This window comes from Aythya marila (assembly GCF_965140915.1).
Source record: "Aythya marila genome assembly, chromosome: 11".
Lineage (NCBI taxonomy): Eukaryota > Metazoa > Chordata > Aves > Anseriformes > Anatidae > Aythya > Aythya marila.
This window is the reverse complement of record NC_139052.1, coordinates 21,563,087-21,590,363: the sequence shown is the minus strand read 5'-3', so window position 1 is coordinate 21,590,363 and position 27,277 is coordinate 21,563,087. Positions and strand designations below refer to the sequence as shown.

General features: G+C 60.1%; 1 protein-coding gene across 8 annotated transcripts in view; it reads right to left on the bottom strand.

Annotated features, from left to right (window-relative positions):
• Positions 1-25,663, bottom strand: part of ZNF710 (zinc finger protein 710) — a 28,531-nt gene extending 2,868 nt beyond the window's left edge. The window contains exons 1-3 of one of the 8 annotated variants that reach the window (XM_082769620.1): positions 24,830-25,663; positions 1,325-2,761; positions 222-518 (exon numbers count right to left, since the gene is read on the bottom strand). In XM_082769620.1, the coding sequence (XP_082625746.1) occupies positions 222-518; positions 1,325-2,734 (1,707 nt within the window). In that variant the 5' untranslated portion in view covers positions 2,735-2,761; positions 24,830-25,663. Of the gene's footprint in view, positions 1-221; positions 519-1,324; positions 2,762-4,403; positions 4,541-4,572; positions 4,636-10,297; positions 10,448-21,026; positions 21,418-24,124; positions 24,269-24,829 lie in introns of those variants that run through there. The other 7 variants (XM_082769627.1, XM_082769623.1, XM_082769622.1 and 4 more) reach the window with 7 other exon arrangements.
• Between the last annotated feature and the right edge of the window lie 1,614 nt (positions 25,664-27,277).

The following is a 27,277-nucleotide window of genomic DNA, read 5'->3' as shown; positions in this document are numbered from 1 at the left end:
GCAGGCAGGAATTGCCCTCCTCGGGCAGCCGTCCCCGCTCCCTCGTCCCGAGCCACTGCCTGCCTGCTGCACGGCTCAGGCAGCGCAGGACGAGCTGTTTGCCCGTGCAAACAGAGGGAGGCATCACAAAACTGCATTCGTTTGGCTGAGGGCTCAGCCCAGCCCCGGCTGGCACCTCTCCAGGAGCAGAGAGCAGCGCCAGGACGGCTCCCCCGCCGTACCTTGCATTTGAACGGCTTCACCGGTGAGTGCACAATCATGTGGGTCTTGAGCGTCTGCTTCTGCACAAACGTCTTGAAGCAGATGTGGCACTGGTACGGACGGACGCTGGTGTGGATGAGCATGTGGCGCTTCATGTTGGCCTGCAGGGTGAACTCCCGGCCGCACACCTCGCACTTGAACTCCTTCACGCCCTGGAGGGGTTGCAGCACGGGGTGAGCGCGGGCAGGGCTCTGCTGCGGCAGCTCCGGCTGCACCCTGCCGGCCGGGGCGCACGGGGGGGTCCCGAGCAGAGCCTCCTGAGGCACAGGGATGGGAGCTGAGCTTCAGTGACTGCCGGCTGGAGCCAGCCGCGATGGGAGGTTTTCCCTAACCAGCCCTCCTGCACCTTCCCAAAGCATTTCCTGACTCTTTCTCCCTGCGTATTCTGTGAGCAGCGCTGGTGCTGCCAAGAGCCTGGGGCCGTCCCCTCCCGCTGCCTGGGACCCCAACTCCGCCACACAGCAGGCAGCCCCCACCCCTCCTTGTCTCACACATCACCGCTTGGTCCCCCTGGGAAAGTGTTCCCAGCACTTGGAAAATCCAGCACTGTGTGCTGCTGGGGCGACACCGAGAGCAGCTCGGCCAAGGGGCAGGAAGGAGCCATCAGGAGAGCACAGCCCCACTGCAGCCCACGCTGCGGTGCGGCACCTCGGTGAGCCCTGCCCGAGCCCCCAGCATGCGGGAGGTGGGCTGTGGGGGGAGCTGGGCACAAGGAGACCCGGCTGCCAGGCTCTGCCCTCTGGCTGGCCGGGCAATTGCTCCCCCGTGAAAGAGCCCCTGAGAAACAGCAGAGCCCTCGGTCAGACCCACTGTGGGGCCAGCGCACTGGCCAGCACCCAGCACAGGTTTGAAAGCCCCCTTCCCGGGGGAGGGAAACCCCCAGGCCATCCCCTGACACCCTGCCTGCACGATGACTGCAGTTTCTCTCCCATTTAAGGAGCTGTAGTGAATGCTACCCGGCCCACCAGCACCCATCCCCGGGGCCAACGCCTCTCCCCGGGGCACAGCAAAAGCAGCAGCCCTGGGGCGCTCGATGCGCCGCACGCCCGGCCCCGGCACCTACCTTGTGGGTGAGCGAGTGCTGCTTGAGGTGGTGGATCTGGCTGAACTCCATGCCGCACTCGGTGCAGACGAAGGGCCGGACGTTCTGGTGCTTCAGCATGTGGTTCTGCAGCTGGCTGCGGTAGTGGAAGGACTTGCTGCACTCCAGGCACTGGTAGAGCGTGGGGCCCTGGTGCGTGGCGAGGTGCCGCTTCAGCTGGGTGAGCGTGGAGAAGTCCAGCCCGCACTCCACGCAGACGTGGCAGCGGCCGCTCTCGTGCTTCACCTCGTGCGCCTTCAGCTCGCTGGGGTAGGCGAAGCCCCTGCCGCAGAAGCGGCAGCTGTAGGGCTTGATGTCGGTGTGCAGCAGCATGTGCCGCTTCAGGTGGCTGGTCTGCGTGAACGCCTTGCTGCACACCTCGCACTTGTGCGGCCGCGTGCCCTGGTGGGTCAGCAGGTGGGTCTGCAGGTGGCTGGGCTGCTTGAAGAGCTTGTTGCAGTGCGGGCAGGAGTGCGGCTTGATGCCGTTGTGGCCCAGGATGTGGGTCACCAGGTTGTACTTGGAGGTGTAGGACTTCTCGCACATGCGGCACTGCCAGCGCTTCTGGCGGTCCCCCGCCTCCACCAGGTAGGAGTCGTCGATCTGCACGTTGATGTCCAGCCGGTCCAGCTGCGCCTTCTTGTTGCGCTCGCTGTTGGCGCCCGCCGCGTCCCCCTCGAGCTCCCCGGGCTCCTGCCACGAGAAGCCCTGCTCGCTCTTCACCTGCTCGGGGGACGCGGGCGCCTCGGCCTCGCCGGGGGACGGGGCGCCCGCCTCGAAGGTGCACTCGGTCTGCGGGGTGCCGGCGGTGCTGCCCTCCGCCGTGCCCGCCGGGTCGGGCTCGCCGTGGTGCGGCTCGTAGCTCTCCGAGGACTGGCGCGTGTGCCGGCGCAGGTGCCGCAGGCGGCGGGGCTTCCTGCTGAAGGAGCTGAGGTCGATCATCTTCACGGCGCTGCTCTGCACCGTCTTCTCCTGGCTGGGGTCCGGGAAGGCGGGCGGGAGCTTGTGCTGCAGCTCGCCCTTGTCTTCCCCGGGGACGGACACTTCGTACACCACCTCCTCCTCCACCTCGGCCTTCTCACGCTTGACCTTGGGCACCAGCCTCACAGGAGGCCGCTTCCTCCTCCGGGCATGCTTCTCCAAGGAGGACTCTGCCTCCAGGGCTTCCTCCTCCTGCCCGTCCCCCGCTGCCTGCCCGTCGCCCTCCGGCTCCTCGGGCTCCCCTCCCGCCGCCTCGGGCAGTTCTCCTCCCAGCCCCGGGAAGAAGCCGGCGGGGCTGACGGTGGCCCCGAGCAGCTCATTGTCGGACACCAAGCCCAGCACCGCCGCCTGTGCCAGGGAGAGCACCACCACGGCGTCCGTCTGGGTCCCACACTCGGTGAAGCGATCCATTTCTCACCGCTGCCTATGCTGTCATGGCTGGGGAAGGAGAGGGACGGACGTTAGTTAGCCTTCCTCGGGGCTCCCTCCCACCCTGCGCAGCCCGACAGCCAGACTGCTCTGGTAAAGGCTCGTTTCAGCACGGACTGACCTATTTGGTGATCACCGTCCCCAATACCCCCCCCAGACTGAACACGGGCATTTCCAGAGCTGGTCCCGGGCTCTGTGCGCCCTGGGACGCGTGGGGCTGTGCAGCTCCAGGGGTCCCACGTGAGACACCTGCAGCAAGGGCCAGGGACCAGGCTGCAGCAGGGAGGCACAGCCCAGGACCCGCCGTTGGCCCTGCTGGCTAGGTTACAGACCCTGTGGTTTGAGGTCTGGGCTCCCTGTGCCCCTCAGAGCAGAATTTCCCATGGACAGGCTCCCGTGCAATTCAGGGTCAGGCTGGGAAAGCCAAAGGTGCCCCTTTCCTGAGTTCTTTGCAGGAAAGATGCAGCAGCAAAGGGCACGGGGACACAGGGCCCAAATCCTCCTCCCTGGGAACATTTTGAGCTGACAACTACCAGGCCCACGAGTCCGAGTGAAACGCACTGCGGAGGCTCCAGGTTGGTGCAGGGCTGGTGCTTGTGGTGCACTCGCCTGGCACAGGCTGCCCCAGCTCTGCCGTGCCCCCACCACCCCAAGACCCTTCCATCCTCCTTTCGTTGCCATTCGAGCACATCCTCGCCCCTTTTTTTCGTTTCCATTAATGCCTTTCCCCAGCAGTAAGCACGCCAGACTCCAGCAGCTTTCCCTCAGATTTTATGTTTCCATTTTTCCTGCCTTCCTCCCCCCTGCAGTAGCACTGGGCCTATACAGCCTGCTTACGGGCAGATTTATGAGATCCCTCACAGAGCCAGGGCTACAGAGTTGGTTAAAATCATTGCAAAAATCACAGATCTCCAGGGCATTGCTGTGAATGCACCTGGGCCCAGAGAACCGTCCCCCCCACCCTCTGGGAGGGCCTGCAACAGGATCCTGCAGGATTCCTAGAGCTATTAATAATTCCATCTATTTCCAGGAAGAAAGTCAAATAATTGCTTACAAATGGCACAAAGCACTGCTCGTGTACACGGGGAGGAGTGCACCGCGGTGCGACTGGCTGGTGGCACAGCCTGCTCGGGTTTGTTGGCAACACAAGCTCTTCCGAGCAAGTCGTTTTGAGAGAAATAACGCACGGCCACAGAGCGAGGGACGAACGGTGCGGACGGGGCTGCAGGCAGCAGCCTGTCCTCTGCACCAGGCGTGCAGCCACAGGGCACGGTCAGCACGCAAGGGAGCGGTTTCAATTCTTCTGTTTGCTCCGTGGCACCATTCTGGTGACGAGCGAGGGGAAGGAAAGGCAGACGGTGGCGTTCGCACTGGTGCCACGCATGGCACCGGCCAGTTCGGGACACCCGGACTGGAAAGGTCACACAGCCACCAACCGTGGGGCTGCGGGGCCACGCGAACCCCGGTCCACGCAGCGCTGCCTCCACTTGTCCCGGCCCCAGAGCCTGCGGGGTGCAGCCCTGGCCCCACACGGACAGACCCACGGCCCCACGTGGCCCCGTGCCCGGCCGGTCCCGGGGGACCCGCAGCAGCCAGGGCTGAGTCACCCTGGAGGGGGAAGAGAGCCTCGTGGGGAGCCCCCGCTCCTTACCGTGCGCACTTCCCGGTGAAAACCAGGAGCAACCTGCACCCAGCAGCGGGCAGCACCTGCTCGAGCTCAGGATTTAAGGAGGCAGCCAGGAGCGGGTTCAGAACCACCTGGGGAGCTGGGACAGCGAAGCACTGGGGAGCGGTGGCAGGGGAGGAGCGCGGGACATCACCTGCGGGACGCTCAGACCCCAGAGCTCTGTCTGCTGGCAGTGCTGGCTGGGAGAAGCCGCGGCTGGGAAGCAGCAAGGGAGGATCTCAGACAAAGCAAAAGAGAAAGTGGGAGAGAGAAGTGGGAGAGACGCTTAAAGAGGCAGGCAGGGCTGGGAACAGGAGCAGCCCAACAGCGGGCGGGGAAAGCAGAAGTGCCAGCTGCCAAACGCGCTTAGCTTGGGGCATCCTGCGCTAGCGTGGGGGCATCCTGGGCGCTCTGGTTTGTGAGGACTGAAACAAGCCCTGAGAGGTGCCCGCGCACGCAGCCCACTCGAGCCCTGCTCCCCGTGCCTGGCCTTGGAGACAGCTGGGCATGGCCACGCTGCCGCTGCAGCTCCGGTGTCCCCAGCAGAGCTGGGGGGAGCTGTGCATCGCCCCCGGGCTGGCATCGCCCGGAGCAGCCCCCCCGGAGCAGCCCCCCCGGAGCAGCCCTTGGAGCCTGGTACGGCCGGGCAGGGCAGCGCTGGGGGAGCTGCCCCCGAGTGAAGCAGAGGAGGCCACGGCTTCCTCCTGCAGTGGAGAACGTCCTTCTAAATATAATTACTTCTGCAGCTACAACAAAGAGGAATCCTACGGGGGAAGTAAAACAGGAATAAACTCTAAACCAGATGATGTCGCAGTCCCTGGAGCACCTGCAAGACTTGAAAGTGGCAGCTGTGGGCTAACCAACCGCTGCCCTTCCCGGAGCGCAGAAGCCCCGCTGTCCGGTTATCGGCCTCGCTGCGGCAGGGGAACGGCCGCTGTCCCGGCCGCCTGGTTGGGGTGCAGGGCTGGGCACCAGCTGCCCGCTCCGTGCATCCTCCCATGTCCGCGCTGCGCCCACAGCACACATCCTCCTGGGGAGGGAGAAGTGATGGGGGAGGCAAACCAGCCGGCTGGAGAGCAGGAAGAGGAAGCCCGGGGGAGAGATGAGACCTCGCTGGGCACAGCCATGGCCACAGCCTCGCCGTGTGCTCAGCACGGGCACTGCTGGGCTCAGGGATGGGAGCAGGCACCCCTGGGCCCACGGTGTGGGGTGTGGGAGCTCACCTGCAGCACTGAGCAGGACAAGTCAGTGCTGCGTGGGAAGCTGACACCACAGCCCTGTCCAGAACCCCCCCAGTACCCCAGTGGGCACGTGGGAGCTCTGCTGGGAGCTCGACCCCTTCCCTGTCCTCCGTCTGCCTGCAGTGCCCCCAGCACCGGCCAGGCTTCTCCAGCCCCCAGAGCCCCCCGACCCACCAGACAGCATGGGGGGAGTGCAGGGAGCCGGCTGTGCCGCTGGGCAGGGGGTGGTGGTGGTGGGGAAATCACAGCAGACACCTCCTGCGCTCCCCTCAGCGCCAGCCTGCAGTGCTGCTCCGGAGGATGCGCAGCGCGGATGAGCCTCCTCTCTCCGGCGTGGGTGGAGTTTTTGTGGACGTGCCGTGGTCTCCACACCCTGCATCACTCCGCTGCTCCCGTCTCCCACGCGCACGCTCCCTCCGCCGAGCTCAGCTGGATGCTTGGCTTACAGCGAGCGCCTCGGTGGGGTGCACGGCTACCGGAGAGAGCCGCACAACAGAACTCACCCCTGCAAAAACATCCCCTGCCTTTTTGCGCGGACAGGAGGGATTCTCACTTCCGTGCTCCCTGCTCCAATTTCCCCGGTCACGCCGTGCTCAGCAGCCCCCTGCCGAGCCGCGGGGCCGGGCTGGCCGGAGGGCGCCGCGGCAGGAAGCACGAAGCCGGGGCTTGGAATGACAGCAGCTTCCCGGAAGGAACATGGGCGCAGTGCTGCTGGCTTCGAGACCTGCTAATGCAATTCCTGCTCCAAGTAAGGAAGCTAAAAACAAGAGGCAGCTCCCCAGGGCCCCGGTCTGGGCAGGAAAGCCAGGGTCCCTTCCCTCAGTGCTGGCAAGAGGAGCCAGGGAGACCGGAAAGCAGGAAAAGCTGTTCTGATCAGTTTTTCTTTTTGTTTTCTTCCTCATTTGGGGGCCAGTGCAGCAATTTCTATCTATTTCCCACATGGACTGGACGTCTCTTCCAGTCCCCTTAGGATCCTGCTTTCTCCAAGGGGCAATTTCTCCACAGCCATTTATCACTCGGGACAATGAATGCCCACCCATCTCCTCTGGCCGTGTTCTGCAGCCGTGCTGTGGTCACGCCGCCCGGCTCAGGGCAGGAACCGGGGGCTCCCGGTGCCCTGGCAGTGCCGGCGTGCAGGCACCGTGCTGGTGTGGCACCGTGCCGGGACGGTGCCGGCCGCTGGGACGGCTCTGCCTCCGAGTATAGCACCACGAGGCAGAGGCTGAGCGGCTGACGCACACGCACGCGCTCCTGAGACCAGCACTCGTGTGTTTAAATAGCAAAACGAAACCCAGGAAAAAAAAACAAAACAACAGCCCTAAGACAGAGGCCTTCAGAATAAAGTAAATTATAAAGTAAATTACAGATTCCTATCTGCAGCACTCCGAGAAAGGGGACGAGCGCCGCTCCTCTGGGGTTCCAGGGCAAAAGCAAAAGCTGTGTGTGTGGTACGCAAACCTTTGCATTTGCTCTGTCAAACGTTCAAGCCCTTGTGCATAAGACTGAGCTTTGCTATTCAAAGGAGAGCAAGGCCGCAACAGTCAGCAGAGCTGCTGAGGCAGCTGCACAAACACCGCGCCGAGAGGGAAGTGGGGGATCAGACAAATGCTTTTGTTTCACTTCCTTGCTCTCACTTCCCTCTTCAGCCTTCTCGAAGGCCTTGCAGAGCGGGCTGGACGCGCTGTCTCCCGACATACTGGCAAGGCTGGGCCAGGCATTCCCAGCTCCTTGCAGGGATGCTCGGACGCTCCCCGTGGCCGCAGCCCGACCCTCTCCTCCCCAGGGAGCTGCTGCCAGCTCCGGCCCCCAGGGCCCCGTCCCGCAGCGCGCTGCTCGGCCCCTGCTGCACAGCTGCACTGAAGGCAGGGGAAGGAAAATCACCAGAAATTGGTTGTCCCTCCCGGCTGCGCCAGCACAGCAGCAGCTGGGCTGCTGCCGAGCCCCAGCTGCTCGTGGCCGGGGAGACGTGCAGGCAGCAGGGATGGGGATGGTGCTTGCCTCAAGGTGCCGGCACAAGTCCCAGCGCCAACCCAGTGCCACCAGGCTGGTGCAGGGCGATTTAACCCCACTGTTTGGTGCAAAAGGTGAGCCCTGCACAGGGCCCTGTGCTTTGGTGCCACCCCTAAGGGGTGGGTAGGAGCTTGCCAGTGGGACCAGCTCGTCCCCTGCCCGTGGGGGCTGCCTGTGCCAGGGGTGCAGGTCCTCCCGACGGGCACGGTGACTGCGTTACCACCCGCCCCCTCTGCACTTCTCCGTGCTGACTTCCCTAACCCCGTTCCTGATGACTGCTTCTTGAGTTCGGATCATCCGCCTGTCCCACTTCCCCCAGCTCAGAAAAACAGGAAATGGATTAAATGTGCCTGAATATTGATCCCAGCAGCAACACGAGAGCAACTTCTCCGCAGCCCCGGCTCCGGTCTCCAAGTCCCTCCCGCGGAGGTACCGGCAGGCCCGGCCCTCGCCCAGCTGCAGCAGTTCCTGCCCGCGTGCCGAGCTGGGAACCAAATGCTCGCCTGGGCTTGCATCAAAGCCCCGAGTTCGGGTTTACGTGCTCTCCAGCTCATTTGCTGATCGAGGCACTCGCCCGCCTGTACTTTTCCCACACCCGAAGTTACACAAATGCACTTGTGAATGTCTCCTCTGAAAACCACAAGTGCTGGTGTTCCCCTCTTCCCTCTCGTCCCTGCCTCCACCGACGGTCATGCTTCTTCTTTCCCATGGCAGATTGGGGAAGGACGCACCTGGGGCCGGCGGCAGTTCCTGCTCCTGTTCTTCTGGGTTTTCCGACATTTTCTTTCATGCTCTCCTCCCTCTCCTGGGGGGCTTTGTCTGGGTGTGATCTGCTCTCCCCCAGTGTCAGCACGGGCTGGAGGAATCCAGCTGCCCCCCCGCATTTCGCTGCTCCTCTCGCCCCAGCCCCTGCCCATCAGCCTCCTCGGAGCCTTGCCATTTCTTACCGACCGCCTGCTCCTTAGGTGATTAAAACTGTTTTTTAGAGAGCTGCCACTTCCTTATGCCATCTAACTTCTATTTACCCCTGTTCCTTTGTGTTTAATCACTCAAGCACCTGGCTCTTACCTGCAGCCCCTTACAGGTTCTCCTCCTGCAGCACTTGGCACCACGGCCCCTTCCTTGCCTCTGGTACACTTCTTGCTGGATTCCAGCTCTTTCAGGAGCTGCACCAGGCTGAGTCATTTGCTGCTGAACACTTTTGCTTTCCTTTCTCTGCTTTAACCTCCTTGGTTTCCCCTGACCTCTCCTGAGCTGTTCCAGCACCATGGGCAGTCCCAGGCAGCTCCGGCACCAGGGCTCGGTGGCAGCTCGGGGGCTCCGAAACGCCCCCAGTGCTACGTGGAGCAGCCCTGGGCAGCCTGTGTAAATCCCACCAGCAAACATACACGGCCTGCCCGGGGCCTCCCCGACACTAGAAGGGGAGCAGGGGGAGCAGAGGCTCTGTGATTGACCTCACGGCCCCTGGGCAGCCGAGGAGCCCCAAGTCCTCCTTGTTACCCCTCCTGCACGGTGCTGGGGCGGTGGGCGCTGCACTGCTGGGGCTGGTGGTGGCCAAAACCCCATCCCCTGTGCGTGTCGGGGCGTCAGGGCTCTGCGGCAGTCGGCAAATGGCTAATTGGTAGGTCTTGAGTATCTGTGAGAAGAGCTCCGAGTTTATTTTCTTTGTCTTTTAAAAGAAGCTTTCAGTCAAGTTTGATAAAGGAGAAATCAGTCTTTCATCTTTTCTTTTTTTCTGTGTGTGGTTTTCCCATAAAGCTGCTTAAAACACCCATAAAAATTTTAAGCTGAAAAATATATTTTTTATCTGAAAATCACAACGAACAACTGAAATGATTCATAAAACTGACCCAGAACACTTGTTCTGTACCAGGCCTGAGGATTTATGAGGTCACCTTGGTTTCAGCCGCATGCTGAGCGAGGGCTGAGTGACAAAAGAATGGCTGGGGTCTCCTATTCTCTGCCCAGCCCACAAAAGCGTTCCCATGCAGGACAATCAATCTAACACCGCGGCAAGGCGAAGTTGCTTCCATGCCTAAATCCTGGTGTAAATCAAAGCCAGAGCGTCCGCCTCGTTTCTAAAGCCTCCGTGACCAGCCCGGACGGAACCAAAGAAGGTGCACGGAGGGTTTAGTGTTTGTACGGAGAGAAGTGGCAGGGTGGGGGCGATTACAGAACGGGGGGCACGGTGCTTGGAGGATGAACACGAGCTGCTGGGCACGGGGCGGTCGGCTCCAGGCGCCCCGGGGTGAGCTCCCCACCGCCTGCACCCAGCCCCGCAGCCCGGCCTGTGGGAGCGCAGCGCCGAACCCCGCAGCGCTCTGCCCGGAGCCTCCCTCCTGTCGGCATCTGGGTCAGCACTAAAAATACCGCCCCTCTGCCCGCGACTGACATCCCATGCAAATAAACCAGGCTGTGAGCTCAGGAACGAGCCCAAGTTCTGAGCAGCGGGAAGGAGGGCGCGTTCGGCTGGATTGCTGCCTACCAAAGTCGTCACTTCTAAAGAAAGCAAAACAATTCCTAAAGTCATTCGGTCAGTGTCTCCAAGTTAGGTATCGCCCAACTCAGTTTTTTTAAGGAAAACTTGCATTAACTAGTTCTCTAGAAAAAAAGATAACACCCACTTACTGCGAGTTGATTAGAAAGCAGAACCGCTCCCTGCACGCAGACACTTTCTGATGAGGACAGCCCAACGTGACAGCACGCGGAGCGTTCTGCCTGGAAGAATTATCCTCTTTGGGGGCTTTCACTTCAAAAACAAGGACACAACCTACCACTCGCACTGTGACAAAGGCACCTTTTTTGGTAAGAGGAGGTGAAAAAAACAAGTTGGGGAAAAAGATGAGTGTATGCCTGCGTGACAGACGGTGCGTCAGGAAGGAAGTGGATCTCCTTGCCAGATCACGTTAAAAGCCACCGCTAATCAATCTTTTGGTCATTCTGCTGGTGACTCTTGCCGCGATGGTTACACGCAGAGGTGAGAGTGAACATTAACGGGCTCGTAGCCTCCGGATCTCTGGCACACTCTGGCTGGAGGGGAAGAAGGAGGGCTTTTTAAAGACCTGCACAGAACCGGGGAGGCGCACGGCCCGGAGCTGCCAGCTCTCGCCCCATGAGGCTGAGGAGCCAGGACCCGGTGCAGGGCCAGCACCTGGAGCTGGGGGCACAGCACCAGGGCAGCACTGGGAGCTGCAGCGGCAGCACTGGGAGCACTGGGAGCCGTGTCAGCTTGCCGTGGGGAGCGGGGCCACGACCCAGACCGCTCCCGCACTGCCCTGGGCAGCGGGGCAGGACCCCCACCAGGCCCCCCCGCCCCCATCGCCGAGCCCCCCACCCCTGCGCCCCGCCCCCAGCACCCTCCATCCCCACTCCTCCATCGCTCCCTCATTCTTCCCGTTTCCCTGGCAACCCCTATCTGGGCGCTGTGGATCTGTCCTCTGCCTCCCTCTTATCTCTCTCCTTTCTCTTTCATCTATCTCCTAATCTCCCTCTGTATTCCAAACCTCTGTCCTTTGCTTGCTTGCTTTCTCTCGCGCTTTTCATCTCCTCCAATGTCTTCTTTATCTCTGGGTTACAATTATTTGAATCTCACTCAAAAAAAAAAAAAAAAATCCACTCCATTAACCGCTGTGGCACCAGCCAGCTCCGGCTCCTCTGGCAGCCCGGCTGCGCTGCTCAGGACCCCTGCCCCTACCAGAGGCTCCTGGCCGGGTCCCCAAACACACACCCCGCCTGCTGGAAACAACCACGGAGCTGCCATGCTCGCAGGCAAGGCCCTTCCTCAAAACCCTTCAAACAAAGGGAAAGCAGAATTTCAATCTTGTGCTACAAGATGTTCAGGATTGGGCAATTAGAGCCAACTTGCAAACTGCCTGCAGGGTTCACTTGCCCATGTTTTGCTGCAGTGCTGCAGTTGGAAGAGCCCCCACTTTGCTTTATGTTCACCGCACGTGCTTTTCACTGAGACCCTCTGCTTTGCTGGAGGAGCACGGCCACTTGCACACCCTGCGGTTTTGTCCTGCTCTCTGCAGGACCGCGCTGCCCGGCCGCTGTGCTCCTCTCGAGCTCCATCCTCCAGCCCTCCTCCAACACAAAACGAGAGGTGGCCGCTCCGGTCCAACCTGTGCTCCTACACTAGACTGTTCCTCAACTTCTGCTTTATTTTAGAGCAGCTGGGGAGACCATAATTAATGGGGAAAATGGTAGCGCAGAGGGAGAGCAGGGATTTTCCTTGCTCTTTGCAGTTCACCTGCTTGATGAACTTCTGGCGTTTCGCTGCCCAGCAGAACAAGGTCTGTCTCTTGCTTAGGAGACCAAAAGGACCCCACCGTGACGCTCACCAGCCCCATCTCCATCAGGTTTGAGCGCGGTGCCTTTCCATGGCAAACGGGGACCAGGCTTGGCCCCTCGGCAGAGAGGCAGCTCTGCCGCACAGCCCGGCTCTTCCCAAGGGCTGCTTTTCGGCCGCCCAACGCTCCCCTTCCACACGAAGCTGAGGCGTTCTCCCCATCCCCACCCATCTGTCTCTTCCCCCACCTGAACAGGCAGAACTCTCCTGGGATCCCCAGGGCTTATTGCCGTGCCATGTTTTAAATGGTCGCTGCTCACCTGTACAGTAGCACCAGCAACATTGGCAGCAGGCAAATTGTACCGAGCTGCTGCTGGGAGCTGCCGCGGGCGAGGGCAGCGCCACCGGGGCGAGGGAGCGGCACCGCTCCCCATCCAGCCTGGCCTTGCTGCCTGCGTGCAGAGCGGGGAGACGGCACGGGGTGATGGTACAGGGAGATGGCACAGGGAAATGGCACAGGGAGATGGCAAGGGCATGCAGCCCGCAGTGCCCAGTGCCACCCCAGCCCCATGTGCGCAGGCTGGGCGCTGGGTGCGTGCCGGTGCCGTGGCACTGGGGGGTGCCTGGACCCAACCACCAGCAGCACGCTGCACCGGGCTCCCTGCAGCAGGTTCCTGAGGGAAATCACCCTGTTCTTTGGAAAACAGTTTTTGCTTTTAAGTGAAATAAACAGGGAAAGAGAGACTTTCAAGTTCCTCCTTGCTGTAACGACTTCTCTTCTACATACTCTTTCCTCTCTGAAAATAGAAGAGCTATTCAAAAAAGATGCGAAAAGAAAAAAGGAACTGAATAGAGGAAAGAGGAAAGAAAAAATGGAGCCCCAAGGGGGAGGAGAAAAACAGAATGAAAAGACAGCAAAAGTAAAGAAAAGGGATGAAAAATAAAGGAGGGGGAAGAGAGAGACAGACAGAGAAGCTTTGAAAAGAAAGAATGCTTCTAGCCTGAATACAGTGTGCATGAAAAAAAGAGCGCTTGAAAAGAAACAGCCACATGAAATGACCTCTCATTCACAGACTGTGCCAATCACGACGACAATGTAAATCCTTTCTTCTTTTTTACATTCTCTCTCTTTCCAGTGGGGGCAGAGGGAAAAGGAAGAAAGGAGAGTTAATTCTCAGCACAGCAGAAAATAAATCTGGTCTTTTCTAACTCCCTGAAAGAAACGCTGAGCTACTTTTAAAAATACTTCTCCTAGTAATCACACATGCAGATATGTAAAAAACAGCAAATGAAATTCTGAGTTTCTGCAAGGAAGACTCTCACTCGTACAGTCCCCGGTGAAAATAACAGCAGAGAAAACAAATCTGCAAAACCAAACGCTTCCATGAAGGCAATCAGCATCACAGATCTGGGTCAAGAAGCAAAGGAATGGGAGGAGATGTTCTGGGCAGGCAGAACCCAGGGGCCTGATCCTGAGCCTGCTCTGTGGGGGCACCCTGTGGGGCTGGGGGTGCACAGGACTGGTGCTCCCCGCGTCTGCAGGAGCTGGGGAGAGGCCGTGGTGCCCGGCCAGCTGGGAGCAGAGCGTGCAGCAAGAGCTGGCGGCAGCGGGCCAGGCACACACTGGTGCTGTGCTTCTCCCAGTGCCAGCGGGTCCCATTTTGGGTCCCATTTTGGGTCCCCCTTTGGGTCCCACTTTGTTCAGTGCCACCAGCAGTGGCGGGGGACTCACGGCCTGTTGGGTGCGGAGACGTTCCCAGACTGAAAAGCATAGTACGGAGAGAGGCATTGTAAGCCAGGACAAAGGGAGAATAAAAACGCAGCGAGGAGACAATAATGGAAGTGGAGTCAGCAAGGAGAAAACTGCAGGCCTGCTGGAGCAGGACCTGCAGCACGGCCCCACAGAGAAGGCGAGAAGCCCAGCAGCAGCAGCAGCAGCAGCAGCGTGCCTGTGTTATGGGGAGGGACGATGGCCAGCTGGGTGCAGTGGCGATGCCATAGGCAGCACACACTGAGCCCAGCTCTGGAGAGGCACGGAGCTGTTCTGCTGGCACCCACCAGGGTGCTGGGGCTCCGGGAGGGCACCCACTGACAGCGGGGACCTTGGTGAGGGGCGATGGAGTGCTGGGTTCAAGGAACTGACACGCGGGGACGAGCACCCTTCTGTGTCTGGTCTGGCAAGTGGCTGTAAAAGGGAAAAACGGCCCAAACGGTACAAGGTGGGATGTGCCCCATCCAGAAAGTGCAGCGGGGGCCTGATGTGATACCACAGCCCCTCTGAGGAAGAGGCCCGGACAAGACAACTGCAGCACAAAGACGTCACTCTCGAGGCTGTTGCTGCCATTTTCCCTACAAACAATTTTGGCTTTTGTGTCCTGCGCACGGGGCTGCCGGGTCTGGATCTGGCTGCTCCCCTCCTGCCCCGGGCCGCATCCTGTACCCAGCCGAGCCCAGTGGGGGCACAGAAGCTGCCCAGACCCGTTAGCAGCAGGGGGAAAGTTGTGAACAGGTAGTCAATGACCAGAGGGAAGGTGATAGCTACTGAACACAGATGGTTTTGCTGACGAGTCCAGTCTCCATACACCGAACAATGGCTGGCCAGGAAACATCCCCCCGAGCTGCAGCTACCAAGTATTTCTGCTCTTACTTCTGCTAAGGGAAGGAACCAGAGCCATCTGTGACCCCGGGACTGAAAAGGGACGAGAACTTCAGCACAGCATTCAATACAGCCATGTAAAACTTTCTTCTGCTTTTCAAACTGCTGCTTTGGGTGTTTAGGGCACACGGTCTGCCCGAGCCCCGAGGGGCCGGGATGTTCCTCTTGGTGGCCACAGAGCCACAGGTGGCCCTCGGCAGAAGAACAGCCGGCTGGTCCCTGTGGGGATGCCACGCCACCTGTCCCCAAGGATGCCACCCGTCCCCAGGGATGCCAGCCCTGCCCAGATTGTGACTGGGAAGCCCCCAGCTGCTGGTGCTGAGGACACGGACGGGCTCCATCCCAAGGGACCTCGTGTCTGTGTCTGGGACACGCGGCAGCAGGGAGGCGCAGCACAGCTGGGGCCTGCACAGCATGGTAAAGTGTCTGGGAGGTTTTAATTCGAGGGTGCTAGTTAACACCAGCCTGGATATTCCTTCACAAGCAGAACTTCTGAAATCTGCTCTTGTTCAGAAAGAACAGAGGAGCAGCGGCCTCGCGGGGTCCCCGAGCACAGCACCAGCTGCCACGGGTTCATCGCAGCAAGGCAGACATCCCGCGGCAGCCCTGGCTGGGCAGAGCGTGGCCAGGATAGCAGCGGAAAGCCTGGCTTCCCAGCGCAGTTTCGCAAAGAATCATCTCAAGCACACAAAATCTTCCCCTACAGAACTCGCAGGTGCCACCAGTCACGTGGGCTGGAGATGTTAAATAACAAACACATCAAGTGTATTTTTCTGTAACCCATAGATAAAAGGAGGAGGGAAAATCACAGAGCTTTCTCGCAGCAAGCGTGCAGGAACACGAGAGCAGCTTGACTTCTTCCTATTCACACAAGGCGTCAGCCCTGTGGGAAAGCCCCGGTTCTGATTTCTCTAACAGCAATGTTGTTGGACATGTTGCACCATTTTAGGAGCAAAACTGATTGCTCAGTGGCAAACGCCACATTATTTTCAGATCCGCAAGGTGAAAAACGTTTCAGATCCTTTTCTGAGTAGGGGAGCAGTTTGGAAAAGTGAGCGTTCGGTGTTTGGAGAGCCCTTCCCAGGGACTGCCGGAGCGGTGAGCACCAGGCGGGGGGCGTCCGCTGCCCCCACGAAACCACAGCTCGGGACTGACCCGGGGAAGGATTTTGCTAAGCCAGATGCAGAAAGTGTAACGTCCCCCAGCAGCGCTGGCCATAAGGGGCCAAGTGGTGGCTCGCACCACGCCAGCGGGGGCATGGGAGGGTGGCCGGCGGGCAAGTGGCCCTGACGCTGCTCCACCCGCAGCCTCACCGATCAGCCCTGATCCACAGCTCCAAGGGACCCCCAGACACCGAGCCCGCTCACCGACAGCGACCGGCAGGTGTTGTATTGACTAAGCCTTGCCCTGGCAAATCTGGGATCTCACAGCCAGCAGCGCTCTGCCTGCCGTTATCTCCGAGAGCACAACAACTGCTCTCGTGCACGCTGGGTCCGAGCAGGGTGACCGCTGCTCCTAACTGCACTTGTGTATGTTGGGGGTTCCAGCAAGGAATGTTCCTAATGCACTATCTTGCTTTTATTTTATCAAAGTTCAGCAAACACATTCGCAAGCACCTGTGTGTGCGCTCACGTGGGCCTCTTGCAAAAAAATCCTCTCTAAGCCTCTGCCTAGGGCCAGAGATGGTGGCTTCTTTCTCGAATCTCTTAGCCCAGAGAAGCAGCACTGTGGGAGGACAAAGCAAGTGTGTTTCAAAATACTGAACTTTGTCATTAAAGGAAGAAAAAAACCTCCAGCATGGAGCCTCACCTAACACAGATAAAAAGTTCGAAACGGTGACAGGTAAAATTCAAGCCACTGAAGTCAGAGTGACTGATATGGAAAACACCTCTCCCAAGCTGGAAGGCATTGTTTCTGCCCTAATGAAGGATAATAAATGTATGGCAGACACAGATGGATGGTGCTTCAGAAAATAAAGGCTGTATATGTAATTTAAGACTATTTGAGAGTCTAGGAGAGAATGAAGTTGGGAGATTTTTTTTTTAAGCTGAGCTACTTTTTCCTCTACTTCAGATACATCAGTGAGGAACCTTTTGGGTTATCTCTGCAGAAAGACTCACTGGCATAAAGGGCTCCACATCTGACTTCTTTCACATTTCTGATGACTTCAGGGGAGCGGAAATTTAGATTCAGAAACGTGACTCCTGCAGTGTATCGGATTCTCAGATTTAAATATCTGACAGCGGAGGAGGAGAGCTGTCCTGAGCTGCATCTCTGCTCCTGTGCAGCTCTGCACACACTCAGCTCCCTGCGTGTGCCCCAGACACCCCCCGCTGTAGCCCCCCCAGTGCAGCGCCCCCGGCCCTGGGGCACCCACCAATGCCGGACCCCAGCCCATGGCACCGCCGCCTCTCCTGCACAGACACCTCGTGGTGCGTGGCCGTGGGGCCAGGCCTGGTTCTCCTGGCGGGGAGGCGGAGGTGCTAGCAGCGCCCTTCTGCAGGGTGTTCATTGCCGGCTCGGAAAGAAGCTCCCAGCCGCTTTCAGGCACTATTGCACGTGTGTTCCTCTGCGTGCTGACACGCTGCGGGCTCACCAGCCCTCCTAGCTGCCGCGTGGACTGAAATTTCACACCAGAGCTGCACATTTCTCTACGTGTTTGCACGGATCCAGAGGCAGCGCTGCGCACCGCTCCTGTGTGGGTCCCCTCCTGCAGCACCCATGGCTGCACGCTGCTCCTGCCACTCCACACCAGCACCGGGCCTGGCAGTGCCCGAGCTGGGGGCACTGGGGTGCTCGGGGTACTTGGCACAGCCTCAGCGTGCCACCAAGGCCACCCGCTGTGCTCACACGAAGCTGTGTGCTCCGGGCACTTAAAGGATGGAAAGCCCAGAAAAATCTGCCCGCAGTGAAACGAATATTTGGGACAAGAGGGAATGGCCTCAAGTTGCACCAGGGGAGGTTCAGGTTGGAAATTAGGAGAAAATTCTTCTCAGAAAGAGCGGTCAGGCATTGGGACGGGTTGCCCAGGGAGGTGGTGGAATCATCGTCCCTGGGGGTGTTCAAGGGAAGGTTGGACGTGGTGCTTGGGGACACGAGTGGTGGTAGGGGGTGGCTGCACGAGATGAGCTTGGAGGGCTTTTCCAAGCTTAATGATTCTGGGGCCACTTGTGCCCCACAGCACCCACACCAAGGGGCTGGCGGTGCCCCTGGCAGCTCCCCATTGCCCCCCACCCGGCCCCACGCAGCCCCCCCAGCCCCACGCAGCCCGGAGCAGAGGGAGCTGAGCTGGGAGCGGGTGGCAGTGCCAGCCCCGCACCACACGGGCAGAGCTCGCTGGCTAACGGCATGGAAAATGCAGCGGATAAGCTGCTGGCCGTGCTGGGGGGAGGCTGGAAACGTTTGTATTTTACTAGTCTTTATAAATATTTGATACCTTTTATACCATGGCCACAAGGCTGCTTTTATCTAACGCATTTTCCCCTTGCTTTGGCAACTGTAAGGGCCTGCTTGAACTACCTCCAGTCCGCATTTTCAAAACAATATGCATAATTGCTATATTTTGCACTCTTTCTTCTTACAGCAAGAAAGTCCTATAAATATACAGAATATTCAACTGTTGAAATAATTTGCTTATATGTGTCCCTTGTTGATAATCATAAAATGAAACAAAACCACTCAAACCCCCCCAATAAATCAAGGCTTACTCTCTGCAGATGAGTTCTGCAATTACCCTGATGGGCTTCTGAAGCACATGCTGAATGGCCAAAGCATAAAACAGGGAAGGAGAAGAAGAAATTCAACAAAGGGGCTTGGCACCACTGACAAAAAGGCTCCACAGTTCTGTCTTCTGGACAGTAATTTTCCCCTGGAGCACGCCAGTGCCTACAAGCTCAGGCCCTCAGCCCGCAGCCCCCTGGGGAAGCAGCCGGGGGCTGAGCGGTGGCCACGCACGGGCACAGGCTGCAGGACGAGGAGCTCCGTAACCACACAACAGCCAACAGGAACGTGTTACCGGCAGCTACAGGGGGCTGACAAGAGGCAAACAAAGAAGGACAGGTCAATCAATGCCTGAAAATTATAACTCTCCGGTGGTGCAGAGAAATGAGATTGCAATCAGCCACGTACGGAGCTATTGAAGTTCAAGCCTTGTGCTGACCTGTTTGCACATGGCTGGAGGGCGAGCGCTGGAGAGCGGCAAGGCTTCCATCAGGGACCAGCACGAGCCTCACCATCTTTGTTTGGGTCCAGCTCCCCAGAATATCCCTTCTTAAATAACAATTTGTGTTTCCCAACAGCAGCTGGCTAGACCAGGCCTGGGACACACCCGGCAAAGCTCAGCACCTTCTTACCCAGACCCTGAGGAGGCCACGGACCGGCAGGGATGGCGCCTGCCTGCCTCCTGCACGGCCCGGCTCTGGTCAGCAAGCCATGGCCAAAATTTCCATTCAGCTCTGTCCCCAGCACTAACATCTGAGCCCTGGCTGGCACCTGCAAGTGGGAAGCAGCAGGAGAGCTGAGACAGAGCCGCGGTGACACTGTGCCAGAAAGATAAGGCGAAGGAGAGGAATGGGTAGAGCGCTGAACGGCCGCACGTCAGAGCACCAGCATCCTTCTCTTACTCATTGAGAGAAAGAGAACAGCATATTAAATTTTAAACAAAGGCCTCCCCATGGGAAAACCTCCAAACACCGTCCTCCAGCTCTCTTTTATTTCCAGCCCTGCTCGTGCTGAGCTCACACGAGCCGAGGCACCGCTCTAGAACGAAACCCGCAGCTGGATGGAGCCGGGGCGCTGCAACGGGGACCCTGCGAACCCCAACCTCTGCTGGGGGAGTGAGGGCAGGAGGGGAAAGAAATGGGGAGCCCCTGGAGAAATGAACATAGGAGAGAAAAGAACAGGGAAAGGAGGGACCTTGATAAATGCCAGAGAAGCACTGGAGAACGATGCAGTGCTGAGAGAAGGGGCAGAGAGGGGAGAAGCGACCTGGCCACATGGTGCAGGTGCACTGGGAAGTGCTGCTGCTGCCAAACAGGACAGCCAAACCCAGGGGACAGATGCACCCCAGGGATGGACATACCCCAGGGCTGCCAGCACTCAGCCCCTGCCAGCTGCTGGCTTCTGCCTCAGCTGCTCCTGGCCTCATCCCGTGAGCCCCGGGACCTCCCCACGTACCACTGCGGGACTGTCCGGGGCACGGTGCAGGCGTGGAACCGGGCTTTCATACGGACAAGCCACGCAAGTAAAGCCCTGAACATGTCCATGCGCTGCTTCCTAGTCAACGTCCATCCCTCCCCAAAACTGGCACGCTGAGATAGAAGCTGTAGAGCACAGACTGGCGTTCCCTAGGTCAAAGCTCCCGGTGCCTGCCATGTGCCTGGCTGCAAGCAGCATGGAAGCACGCTGGTTGTGGTGGCACACAGAGCATGCTGCAGAGCCACTGGAAAAAGATGAAGAATAGAGTTTTGATTTTAACTGAATTTACTCATTTCAGTTGCTCTGTGTCACAGAATTAATTTAAAATACAGTTGCCCTGCAACTCACTTTTCTTGCTGCAGTACTGAAGCCTCAAAGCACACCCAGCCATTCCATTTTTAAGCTGTTTTCAGGCCAGCATGGTGCTGCTGGGCACTTCTACCAGCCTGGGGTTTGGAGCTGCCACTGCTGCCCCAGCCACCCCACTCCGTGCTGCCCCACGCCACGGCCCCAGCCCCCAGCTCCTCTTCATCAGCCTCACCTTGCACAAGGCTCCTGGCCCGACAGCGCAGCCCCAACCTGCTCCGCTCACCTCTACCGCCCACCCGTCTGCCCAACCACCGCCGTCCCAAAGCTGCAGGAACTGCAGCTGGCAAATGTTCTCCACCAAAACTCGTCTCCTTGCACGTCTGCCTTCCCCAGCACTGCACGGCGGGGAGGAGCAGGGCAGCACTGTGCATCCCCTGCTCTGCACGACCCTACTTCACAGGCAGCTGGCGTCCTGCCCTCCTGTGCTCCACTTTCCCAAGAAGAAAATTCCGCTGCACGGGGGCCCTCCCGGGCTGCCACCCTCCTGCCGTCCCGCCCGCGTTCCCGGCCATGGCTGCACACCGAAGCCCTTCCCCTGCCTGAGCTGCCAGCAGCAATGCTCAGGTCCGCTTTGTGGTTTAATTTAGTTAACTTTTAACCTCAGAAGGTGACAAATAGTTACAAAATTTCTTCCTTTGTACATTATTTCTCAGCTACTGACTTGGAATTTCCTCTGCCACTGCGCTCCCCGTCACGCGGTGCGGATTCCCTAGTTCCGAGTAACTTCTGGAACATAACTAACGAATTTAACCGTGGAAAGGGCTTCACTCATGTGCCCACCTCCCTGCCCACACCAGCCAGACGCTGCTTAGCCCCGCAGTGCCCGCACCCTCGCCGTGGTAATTTACCTCCATTTACCTCGGTTTAATTTCGCATCTTGCCTCTGCAGTGCCTCTTGCGCTCCCCCAGTTACTGGACTACTTCACTTTTTACTCCCAAACTATGCGAGATTTATAAAATTCCAGATGAACTTTCTACAAGCTTTTTCCTCTCCCCACGCAGAAGTAATTCAGACACCGCCCTTCTACCTCAGTTTCTCTGTTATGAAACTAGAGGTGGCCTGGGAGGGAAGGGAGAGTGGGAAGTTAGGTTTCTTCTTCCCACTTGAGAACATTCACAGAAACTCAGAAGACCTGACGTTTAAAAAGGAGAAGCTTCCCGCCCGCTCACTTCTCCTTTACTAAAAAGACTATGATATCTTGTGAAGACCGTTACACAAACGGGGAGGGAAATGGGAGGACGGCGTTATCACAAGCGCTACGAGGAAGCTGTGTACTTTCCAAAGAAGTTTTGAGGCAGGCTGCTTACATGTTGTTTCTATTTCTGTTGTTAAAATGCTCTATTGTCATTCAAATGACTGTCAGACAGCTGAGAGCAAAGACCACCATGGGGAAAATTTAAAATCACCCTCTGTCCCCTTCAATTTAAAGTTTGAGAAAGAAAATGCATTGCTTGCTCATTCTCCAAGCAGGCCTCCATCAAAATCAAGGGGAAGAAGAGTGATGGTTGCTTAATTACTCAAATAAAAAATCCTCCACGATTCACACTCCAGTGAGAGTACTCCTGAACACCACCCTGTATTTCACTCCATTGCCGTACACATTTGAAAGACATTATTTTTTTAGGGAACCGCAGCTAGAGGCAGGCAGGCTGAGTTGGCCCTGCCTCTCCGAGCACCAAAGTCACCGTGTGGTACCACGGCGTGGTTGTGAGAAGGACCCAGGGTGGGAGTGAGAGCAGTGCGCAGGGGTGGAAGAGGGAAATGCAAATTGGCAGGACAGGGAAAAGCCCCTCACAACTCGATCCCAGCCCCGTGTCTCAAGGTCCAGCTGCGCTGGAAGGCAAAAGTCCCACGGGGACGGGGGCTGCCAGCCACCCCAGGCAAGGCAGAAAGGAGACGACTGCAGCTCCTCGAACACATCTGAGCCACCCAGTGACTTTCTTCCAGCCAAAGCTGCGGCTGTCTCCATGGCAAGCCAGCCCTGTGCAGGTATTTTGAGACATTTCATTTGCTGCCATCAGTGTTCGTGTGGCCACAGCACCCCTGTCTCAGGCTGGGTGGGCTCTGTGGGCACAGGACAAAGCTGTGGTTCCTGTCTGCCTGTGCTTAACAGCTTGCAGGATGAGATGTAAAAGGTCAAGGAAAACCAAAAACCCATGGCAGGTAGTGGAGGGAAAGGGAAGCAATGGTCATAAAACTGTAGGAAAGGCTCTGATCCAGCCAGGCAGCAGCAGCATGCACAACTCTCTGCTTACTCTGCCTCCCTTCCTTATTCTTTTGGCCCTGATTTGGCAAAATATCCAAGTACACGACTGCTCCAGCTGAAATTAAGACTGCTTCAGCAGATGTTGAATTGGAGCCTACCTCGCAGCACCAGTAAGCATACAGAGACACGGCCTGGATCAGCACAGCACGTTTGCCTCTAACGCTCACTTTGGGTCCTATGCTGGCATGCTCCTTGCAGTACAAACCCATTGTATTGCCTGCTCATTAACATTTCTAGCTGTTCGGTACAGGACAACATTTGTGCTCATCCCTCCCCACACTGTTTCCTAACCTAATTTATAAACAAAAAGCCTTCTTTGCATTTTAGTCCAATAAAACCAACTAAAAATATCTTCTCAGAGATTAACCCAACCCTAGCAATGTCAAAAGAAACAAGCAGCCCCTTTACTTGGGCACCGTGGAAGAAGGCTCTCCCTCTATCCACCACAGGCACCTACTTCTGAGCCCCTGAGTTCCCTCCTAAGATCAGGTTGGGAATGTTTCTCGGTGTGTATCTGAGCCCAAGTTACTATAATCTAACACACCCCTTTACAGGGAGATAGGGTGATCAGTGTTCACAGAGGGCATTCATTTAAGCCTGCTGGTAGAACAAGCAGCCTCAGCATCATACTTACTTAGCCCCTATCTCTGGTGGCTCTCAGTTACAAGAACTTGCCAGACTCCCATGACTGCTCCCTGCGAGTGGGGGGGCGCGCTCCCATGCCTCTGCTGACAGGGAACGCGGTGCCACAGCTGCTGTTCCTCAGTTCACTGCCCGAAGGCCGTTATCCCCAAAGGGCTGCGCAGGGGGTGGTGAAACCAGTGCCCCTGCTCATGACTTCCCTGAGGTTTCCCCGGGAGCACCGTGCTTTTAGGGTCTCCCACTAACCTAAGGCACGTTCATAGCAAGGTGACGGCCAGGCCAGACGGCCTGCACAAACCAGACTGGAACGGTGCTTACTGGAACCGCAGAGCGCACCAGCTCATCAGGCTGGTTCACATCAGTGACACCCAGCAGCAAACGAGCTGAACTCGTCCCTGCTGCGCGGGGCAGCGTCCTCCCGCCTGCAGCCCCGGGACGGGTTGTGCGGCCGGGCGCTGGGCGCGGTGAGAAGTTCGGCTCCTCGGATGCCATCTTCCCCTTGCATCATCCCACCTTCCCTTCCCACACGGAGTGCTGACAAAGGAGCTACTAATGATTGACTAATTAATTAATTGTAACTAATTCAACCGCCGCATCCTGCTGATTCTCAGGAGCTACCAAGGGGCCGCACAAAGTTCCGAGAGCCGCTCTCCCTGGCCCGAAGCGCGACCGAGCTGGCACTGCCCGGACACAGCCGGGGGCCCGGGCCCGGCCCCTCCCGCGGCTCCGCAGCCCCCGGGACGCCGGGGCACAAAAGGAGCGAAGCCCCGGGGTCCGCCCGGCCCGGGGGTGGCCTCTCCCTCCCCGGCACGGCTCCCCGGGGATCCCCGGTTATTGCCCCTCCCGCCCCCGGGGCCCGTCCCTTCTCGCCGGAGGTGCCGGTGGGCGCCCCGCAGGTCCCCACCCGGGCAGCGGCGGCGGCTCGGCCGCCACCCCCAGCAGCCCCGCGACCGCTCCCAAACTCGGGGCAGCCTCGCCGGGGGAAGGCGCCTCCGTGCCCCCCCCGGCGCCCCGTGCCGGCCCCGCGCAGCGCCTACCTGCCGGCTCTCCTCGCCCCTCGGGGCCGCGCGGTGCAGCCGCAGCCCCGCGGCTCCCCCCGGACACCGGCGCGGGACGAGCGGGTGACAGGCGGGGGCGGGGGGGGGGGACGGCGACGACACTCGCGACAGCGCCGCGCGCGCTGCCAGCCGCGACCGGCCCCGGGGGCGCGGGGGGGGGTCCCGGCAGCGCCCCCCCCTCCCCCGCCGCGCGGCCCCGGCCACGCGCGTTCCCGGCACGCCCCCCCCCTCCCCCCGCTCCCGCACCCGCACCCCCCCGGCCTCCCCCGGCCGCCGCGCCCGGTGCCGGTGCGGGGTCCCGGTGCGGGGTCCCGGTGCGGGGCCGCCGCCCCCCGCCGCTCCCTCCTCAACAGGTACGTGAGCGGAGCGGCCCCGCACCGAGCCGGGCCGAGCCGTGCCGGGCCGCCCCCGGCCCCTCTCCCCTCCCCGCCCCGCCGCAAGTTTGGCGGCCCCGCGGCCGCGGAGAAAGTTTGCGAGCGGCGGCGGCGAAACTTGTGGGCGAGGAGCGGGGCGGGCGGACCCACGTGCGGACCGGGCACCGCCGGCGCCCCGCTCCCTCCCTCCCTGCCGCCGCCATCGCTCCCGGCCGGGCGCGGGGAAGGTGGAAGCGGGCGGGCGGGCGACATGTTGGCGGCCCCGGCCGCGGGCCTGCGGCCCCGGGGGCGCGGGGCGGCGGGGACTCACCGTGCGCTCCCGCGGCGGCTCCGCAGGGCGCGGGGCGGCGGCGGCGGCGGCTGCGGGCCCGTGGGCCCGGCGCTGGGCGCGCAGGAAGGAAGGAAGGAGGGAATGAGGCAGGCTGACGTGAAGGGATGCAAAACAGCTCCTCCTAACTCGGCCGGGAGCGAGGAGCGCGGCGGCGGCGGCGGGGCCCTTTATCTCGCCGCCGTGCCCCCGCGTCCCCCCCGCCGCGCCCGGACAAGTTTCCCGGGCTCCGAGCGGCTCCGAGCGGCCCCGCGCCCCCCGCCCGGCCCGCTCCGGCCGCCGGCTCTGCCCGGAGCCGGGCCCGCCCCCGGCACCGGCCGCGGGGAACAAAGCTGCGGGGCGCGGCTCGCCCGCCGGGGCCGCGACGCTGCCGGGAGCGGGGGCGGCCGCCGACCGCCGGGACCCCCGCGCCGAGCCCGGGCCGGCGCTGGCCGCGACCACCTGTGGCGGAGCGGCCCCGGCCCGCGGGGCGCAGCGGGAGAGCGAGCAGCCGCCGCCGGCGGCCCCGGCCCCGGGCGTGCGTGGGGACGCGCCCCCCGTGTGCGGGGCCTGCTGCCCGCCGGGGCTCCGGGGGCCGCTGCCGTGCTCCCCGGCCGGGGGCACAGCACCGCACGTGGCTGCCCGTGGGGCTCGCCCCCGGCGCGCGTCCCCCGAGCCCTGCCCTGGCGCCGGGCGGCAGCCGGGCATCGCCGTCCTGTCCGCACGGTGGGGCCCTCGGGCCGGGGTGTACCGCGGGGAGCTCGGCTCTCCCCTGAAGGGAAGGCCGGCCGCCCCTCGGTGGGCAGAATTTCCCGTATTCCCCAAACCCCAAAGCATGCCGTGGTTGGGGGTTGCTGTTCAGGCCCCCTGGAGGTGGCAGGGGTGGGTGGAGGGGCTCTGGGGAGCGGGAGGGGGCTGCAGTGGCAGGAAGGGGGCACAGGGTGGTGGCAAGGAGTGGTGATGGCTGCCAGGCCCCTTGTGGCTGCTGCCAGGGGACAGGGGCTGCGATGGGAGAGGAGGAGGAGGTGAGGGTCTCCTCCTGCAGGGAGCAATGGAAGAAGGAGCGAAGGCAGCAGGGATTCAGCTGATGCATGTGAAGGCAGAGACTCATCTCCATGGAAGCAGAGGGAGCTGGACAGACTAATCACAGCGACGAGTTTGTCTGAAAATGCAGTCCTTTGTCTCGCAGACAGACTTTTCATTTTCATTATTTTTTTGTGTGTGTTCTTAGGTGAAAACTGGTGTTGCCAATACACCTAAACTCTCAGTGATCACGGTTATCACTTCACATATCTACAGTGCTTGTGGAGTGCTGGTCCAGCAACCCTGGATGATCATTTCTGCTCTCTGACTGGCCTGGTTCAAAGCTCTGCCAGAAACCAGACCCATCTGATGGAAATATTCATGGCACTGACACTCTCCTCCTTGTGCTTGCAATCCTTGCTCACTGCGTGGGCTTTGTTAAGGATGGAATTTGCCTGTGCAAATATTTGCAAATATTAAAGGATCACCAGTAGGGCTGAAGCAGACTGGTGTCCCCCCGCGCAGTACAGGGGGCGCAGAAGTGGCTGGGGAAGGATGGGGACGCTCGCACAAGTGGCGCAGAGATGGCAGCGGTGGGCACGGGGCAAGTACGGGTGGCCCAGACCAGGAAGGGCGCTGGGGCAGGAGGGGCAGCGGCTGGGGAGCCAGGCGGCCTGCTGGGGAGCAGCCCCTCGGCCAATCGGCGTGCGCGGACAGGGGCCCCTGGGCAGCGGCAGCCAATGGCGCCCTGCGGACACGATCCGGCAGCGCCCTGGCAGCCCCGCCGCAGCCGTGGGGCCCGCGGTGGTGTCACCCTGCTGGGCCGCGGAGCTGCACCGCAGCCGCTCGCTCACTGCCCCTCCTCAAAGAAACGGGGAGAAGGTACGATGGAAAAGGGCTCCAGGGTTGAGATAAGGACAGGGAGGTTGCTCACCAATTACTGTCATGGGCAAACCAGACTCAGCATAGGGAGATTAATGTAATTTATTGCCTATTACTAACAGACTAGTGCGGTGAGAAACTGAAAGCAAAGGACCCCCCCCATCCATCCTACCTCCTCTCCCTGAGTAGTGCAGGGGAACAGAGATTGGCGGACAGGCTGTAACACTTTATCTGCCACTCCTTCATGGTCCCTCTCTGCCCTTGCTCCCCATGGGGTCCCTCCCACGGGATGCTGTCCTTCCTGAACTGAGCCTGCGGGGGCTGCCCACAGGCAGCAGCTCTTCAAGCACTGCTCCCACATGGCTCCATCCCACGGGGTCCATCCCTCAGGAACAAACTGCTCCAGCATGGGTCCCCCACAGGTGGCAGCTCCCCCCAGACCTCCTGCTCCTGCGGGGGCTCTCCATGGGCCGCAGCCCCCTCCAAGCCACATCCACCTGGTCCACCGGGGGCTCCTCCACTGCAGAACTTTTGCTCTGGTGCCTG